The following is a 6855-nucleotide window of genomic DNA, read 5'->3' on the forward strand; positions in this document are numbered from 1 at the left end:
CACTAACGCCGAAAAATTCAGGGGAGATCACTGCTTAAAGATGGTCAAATGACAGGCGCGTTAATTTTCAAGCAAAATAGTTCCCGAATGTTCGAATATTTCTAATATTGTTATATTCTTTATAGATATACATGCTTATAGTAAGCTCCATGATTATTTTCATCTGTGTTAAACAACAGTCAGCGTCGAAATAATAAGGGTTACAAACCCTAATTAAGAATAATATAGTTTTCTTCAGGCCGTTAACATATAACTTCACCGTGGCCGAGGGGTTTGCGCGCTCGCTTGGGAAGCGAGAGGTCTGGAGTTCAAGTCCCAGTTAAGGCAAGTTTTTTTTTCAAATTGTTTAAGTCGAATAAACATTGAATTGAATATCAGTGTTGCAATTAGTCTTATAGCCAATTTACTACAATTAAAAGGCTGGAAAGCATTCGTGGCACTATACAAAAACAAATATATATAATCTCACAACCTTCAACTTTCTGACATTCTGAGACCCAAACAAATTCATTGCCTTAAGTGCTTTGATTTTAAAGCAGTACGCCTCTAGATTCATGTTAATTATCATGAACAGTTTGGAAATGTATTTAAAAGTAAAATATTGTAAGGTGAACAAATAAAGTAATTTACATATTGCAATCGGCACTTACAATCCACGAAAGTTGAAAAGTCAAGATGTGCAAAAACAGCCCTTACTGCGTTAGTAACGGAGTAAAATTATTGTGATAAAATACTGCAAAATCAATCTTAAACCGCACATGACATGTAAAATATAACTTGGATCTTGAATTTGTTTTCTTTCTTAAAAGTTTAGTGCAAATTTCTCAATATTAATTTTCTTGAACTACTTTGGCTCATATGCAGGCGTGCAGCAGTAATACTTATTGAGCGATGTATTGATCACTTTTTGAATAGTATATTACTAGTATATTCGTGCAGTGTATTGAATGCTGTATTGAATCATTTTTAAAAAAAAACTATACAGTGTAATGAACAGTTCATTATACAGTGTATTGTAGAATGTATTGAACACTTATAATACGGTGTATTATACAGTGTATTGATACTAAATTGAACAGTTTATTATACTGTGTATTGAATACTGCATTGAATCGTTTTTTATACAGTGTATTGGATACTGTATTGAACAGTATTGAATTGTATTAAATAATGTATTGAACGGTTTATTATTATTATACGAAGAAGAAGAAGAACCTTTCTTCTTTCATAAATCTCTTTTGTTTATACACTACTTACGTTTTATGAATTAGTATTGAATACGGTGTCTTAATATTGTATTTAACAGTGTGTTTTCGAGTGTATTAAATAATGTATTGAACATTTTATTATATATTGTATTGAATATTGTATTGAAGACTTTATTAAACAGTGTATTGACTCTTATTTTGAACTATGTAATGAACACTTATTTAACAGTTTATTATACAGTGAATTGAACAATATATTTAAAAATGTATTATATAGTGTATTGCATACTGTATTGAAATGAAAAATGTTCAGATTTTCCTATATTCTTAGTTGTTACATTAACGTTGTTATGGCTGTTCAGTACCGAAATATAGATATAAATAATAATCCATGTTCGTTTAAAGACACATCATGCCTCAGAAATCCATATTTTTTTATTCTTAAGAAATGTCAAATATGTGTTGAATAATGTTTGAATAGTAGAGTTAGAGCTGTTCACATGTTTATCAACTGACGGAAGTACAGCTGAACGTGCAGTAATGTGATATAAATGTACAAAAATGTAAACAATGTAGTTTTTTGACTTCCACACGAAATACTAATTCACGATAATGTAACCAAATACCAACAGAGCAAAAGCTGCAAAAAGATAGTTCATCTATGTGGCAATTCATTTGTGTGATGTTATCTTTTTTAAGAAACTGTAAAAAATACCAGAATAAAAATTTTCGATGAATAAAAATGGCAACATTTCTAAGTTTTGATGGGCATTGAAGTGGTAAAGTTTCATTAAATACCGTATATCAGGTTTTTAGAGAGGATCTAATTTTTGCATTATTCGCGTTCAATGAATATCGAAAAAAAAATAGATTCGCTATTTCCTTCAATTTTATACCGTAACGGGGATTTCGCGAGTTTCTCGAAGTTTCTTTTCTGATTTACATGTGTAATCTAGTTTAGTTTTATTTTAATTTACATTGTGATACATTCCAATCAATGTATCAAATATAAATTTTTGATATTCATGTCTGTTTGGTAGTTAAGAATCCAATATTTTTTTATTTATTCCCACTTATATTTAAATCTTATCCCGCAAAACTGCTTTCATAATTTCCAAATCACCTTATAATGCAGAAGATAATTCCAGAGAAAAAAGAAAAGCAAAATATCAATTTTCTATATTTGATTTATCAGTCATTTTTTTCATCAGGTACATAGTATCATCACCATTTAATCGTATACATTCTTCTCATATTGTTCTAATAATCGTCTTTGTTTGCCATGGAGACGAAGTAAATATCTGTATTCAGATCATATTATAAGGTTTCATTTGCTGATTTACAGTCGTTAAACCATATCTTTTAATATAGCACTGACTAGAAATATAGGTTCTTTCAATGTTAAAGACTTTGATGTCACAGGATTAATGTTCTTACAGTGCTTTAGTTACAATGGCAGTGAGAACATAAAATGACCAACATACTAATACTTAAAGAAAACAAAACATTTAAAATCTAATTGAGATAATTGAAATATTCTCAAACTCTAAATGTTGGAAAAGTGTATAACTTACAATGACAGTTATTTTGTATGAGAAGCTACGTGCGTAATATGAATTTTTGTTTGTGTATATAAATGATATTTGTCCACATGAAACAGTAAGTATGTGGGCGTTATTTACACTCTAAATTAAACAATTTTAAAATCAAAATCAAATATAGATATCTTACTCCAAATTTCTAGATTTTTATTTCACATATTCAATAGATCATTTAACATCAATCCAAAATTGAGCAGATTTATCAAAAGGTAATTTTTATTGAAAACAAGAGCTGTCAGTAGGACAGCAACGCTCGACTATTCTTAGTGCTTGATAGTAAAAAAAATGCTTGATACAGTTACCTCCTCCTGTTTTCAGGTTGGGGTCATGATGGTGAACAAGTGTGCAAAGTTTCAAAGCCATATGTCAATGGACTTTGAAAATATTTGAACTATTACAAAAACTTTAACATAAATTCTAAGTCGAAAAAGGGGCATAATTCTATCAAAATGCTTGATAGAGTTACCTCCTCCTGTTTACAGGTTGGGGTTATGATGTTGAACAAGTGTGCAAAGTTTCAAAGCCATATGTCAATGGACTTTGAAAATATTTGAACTTATTACAAAAACTTTAACATAAATTCTAAGTCGAAAAAGGGGCATTATTCTGTCAAAATGCTTGATAGAGTTACCTCCTCCTGTTTACAGGTTGGGGTCATGATGTTGAACAAGTGTGCAAAGTTTCAAAGCCATATGTCAATGGACTTTGAAAATATTTGAACTATTACAAAAACTTTAACGTAAATTCTAAGTCGAAAAAGGGGCATAATTCTGTCAAAATGCTTGATAGAGTTACCTCCTCCTGTTTACAGGTTGGGGTCATGATGGTGAACAAGTGTGCAAAGTTTCAAAGCCATATGTCAATGGACTTTGAAAATATTTTAACTATTACAAAAACTTTAACGTTAATTCTAAGTTGAAAAAGGGGCATAATTCTGTCAAAATGCTTAATAGAGTTACCTCCTCCTGTCTACAGGTTGGGGTCATGATGGTGAACAAGTGTGCAAAGTTTCAAAGCCATATGTCAATGGACTTTGAAAATATTTGAACTATTACAAAAACTTTTAACATAAGTGGTTACGCCGACGCCGACGCTCGGGTGACTGCAACAGCTCTACTTATTCTTATCGAATAGTCGAGCTAAAAATAGTAAAATCAAATCGTTTGTATATTTAGAAAACATTTGTTTTTTTTATTTGAAAAGTTCAAATATGGTAAAACCTCTAAAAACTATTACAAAACATTTATTTTCTGGTGATAATGAAATAAATATAATTCTTAAAGATATCATACTATATACAACAGTGCATAAACTCATCTTAAGGTAGAACGCGACACTTTGCGACATGACGTTGACCACCAAACCAGTTTTATAACATGATGTCGTTGCTTATCCTTGACAACAGTTACGGGTATCACAACGTCATCGGCAGACAAAATATCTTAAAATCTACAGTACTCGACGGATTTCTTTTTCGTCATGCTAATATCAAATATATCGTATTAACCTGCAAAATGTTTGAAAAATGGATAGAAATTTGGCAATTTTGTACAATTTGACGTTCAGTTTAGCTACAATTTTCGACTTTAAAAAGGCTTATTAGAAAAAGTCTGAAATTTCTTTTATTTTTTTTATCTAAACGTCCTTTTAAACGTACATATAGTTCTACCTTAAATATCAAAATATTAATTCTAAAATATGTGGCCAAGCACATTTTATTTTTTGTCCGAACACAGTTATTCAATTAAATTGCAACATATTGAATTTGGTAAATCGGTTTTAATTAATCAATCTTTTTTGTCGCCACTTTTGATCAATTTGAATTTGCAAGAGTTTACAAAGAAACAATAACCATTACTTAAAGTAAAAAAGGAAAACGGATAAAAACATATTCTGTTTATCCCTAACAATTTTAGAAAATCGACATAACGTTTTCAAGTTTTAATTCTTAAAGCACATATTGATCATATTTATTTCTCAAAAAAGGATTTGGGGTGGGTACTCGTTAATTGGGGGTTTTAAAAAAATATTTCCTTTTTGTAAACTTTCCAAAGCTTCCTGAAAAAGCTGAAGTTTTTAACCTTTAAGGAAAAGGGATTTTATCTCTATGTAGTTTTTTTTTCTAGAGAAAAAAAACTGTTTTTTGTTTTTTTTGCTACTTTAAACCCGGGGGATATTGGGGCGTGGACGGAATTTGCTTTTCCCCTTTGTCCCTGAAAAGACTCAATTAAAAAGGGGCCCCTATTTTGTCAATTTTTTCAAAGTTTGGGGTTCTTGGGGTTTCCCTTTGCTAAATTTTATTTTAAATGTGTAATGAAATTCGAGTTTAGGGAAAGAGGGGTTTATTTTGCTTAAATTGGCCCCAAAGGGGTTCCCAAAACCAAAACTTTTTAAAACTTGAAATTCAATAAACAATATAAAAAATGTATTGGAATAAGATAATAGAATGAAAGCTTCATAAAAGGTCTATTTATTTACTTTTTTTCAGTTTTGTCTTAAAATAATGAAAAACATCTATATTATAACAAATGTAAAACATTTTCTGTGAACATAAATTAAAGACAATTTGATACTGTATGAACTATTGTCAGTTTGTGTAAGCTTCAACTCTGATGTCGTTTGTTTCACAACTAAGTTATGAATAAAAAAGATGCTACATGCAAAAATTTTAACTTTTGGCACGAAATTTATTTCATAATTTCTGTATAAATATATTATTATTATAATACTACCTTCATATTGTATTCTACCATCATCGTTTGTATCCACTTGTTTTATCATATCATCTATTTCCTTGTCTGTTAGACAGTCCCCCAGTGTTTTCATCGCTTTTCTAAGTGACAGAAATATATCATCCGCCAAAATGATCATTGTGTTAAACGATTATCCATAAATTTCATTCCATTTATGAAAAACCGAAAAGGCGAACCGTTAAAGATCGTTCTTAACGGTTAGCTTTGAAGGACGACAAATCATTTCACACCTTAAACAATGTAACCAATTATATATCCAAAATTTTCTCAACGTGGATATTAATCATTAGTGGTTTCCAATATGATTAATCTAGTTTAATTTTATCGCTCAAGTCCAGTTAATCTATATAAAATTCATATTTTACGCTATCTTTTTTAATTTTCCGAGTCTAAATATTCAATATAAAATCTATATTGTACGCGAAATAACTTCAATCTTAACATAACACAAAACACTCATGATTTTTCCATTTTTCCTTACATTTGATATGCTTTCACCTTAAGACCTTCGGAATTGGTGATGTGTGATAAAGAGTTAATTGTATAATGTTGAGTGTAATACTGATTCTATTTTACTCGTACACAGCCGGAAAACCTTTATTGTCCTCGAAGTATTATAAGTTTTACAGATGTGTACTTGTCCAGCAAAAGACAGTCTTATACACAACAATGAATGACAACCTCATACTATCGTCCAAGAACCATCTTACATGTAAAATAAATATCTTTAAACAAAACATAACCATATTTTTCAACTATACGCTTTATGAACTAGTTAATAAAGGTGCACAATTTTCTTTTTGTCCGACTGAAACTTTCTTACAAAGAGTTTCTACAAACCTTAATTTATCTGAGTCTAAATATCCACTACCGTCTTTATCGAACGTTCTAAATGCTGAACGAATTACTTCTTCCTTGTTTGATAACCCACCTTCACCTTTAACATAGTAAGCAAGATTGTTACAAAAGATTTGAGTAAAAATTATATGAATCACCTAGTTTTATTTCTTTGTAATTATTTTCCGTATGTTCGTATTAATCATAAGCCGGCTTTCGGCTTTTGATTCCACACATGCGAAATAAATACTGCCCAAGATCAGCAAACATATCTGTGCTCTCAGATCATGGCCTGAACTGTTCACTATTCAGCCAGTACTAAGTATGAAATAGTTTTTTGTTGTTATTTTAATTATGAATAAATTTGCCTAGATTTAAAGGTGCAGAAGTCCATTGAAGATATTAAGCGTGGTGATAATTGAATATATCAACGTGAGAGTAAAGATGACGTACATA

General features: G+C 30.1%; 1 protein-coding gene across 1 annotated transcript; it reads right to left on the reverse strand.

The window, feature by feature from the left end:
- Positions 1-2468: 2468 nt before the first annotated feature.
- Positions 2469-6499, reverse strand: LOC132722462 (calmodulin-like; the record flags this gene model as incomplete). Its single annotated transcript, XM_060706968.1, is given in 3 exon segments — positions 2469-2509; positions 5542-5642; positions 6403-6499. Coding segments are annotated over 3 exon segments (239 nt in total), but the record flags the coding sequence as incomplete, so codon positions are not given.
- Between the last annotated feature and the right edge of the window lie 356 nt (positions 6500-6855).

This window comes from Ruditapes philippinarum, unplaced genomic scaffold, assembly GCF_026571515.1.
Source record: "Ruditapes philippinarum isolate M1 unplaced genomic scaffold, ASM2657151v2 ctg6648_1_1_1_1, whole genome shotgun sequence".
Classification (NCBI taxonomy): domain Eukaryota; kingdom Metazoa; phylum Mollusca; class Bivalvia; order Venerida; family Veneridae; genus Ruditapes; species Ruditapes philippinarum.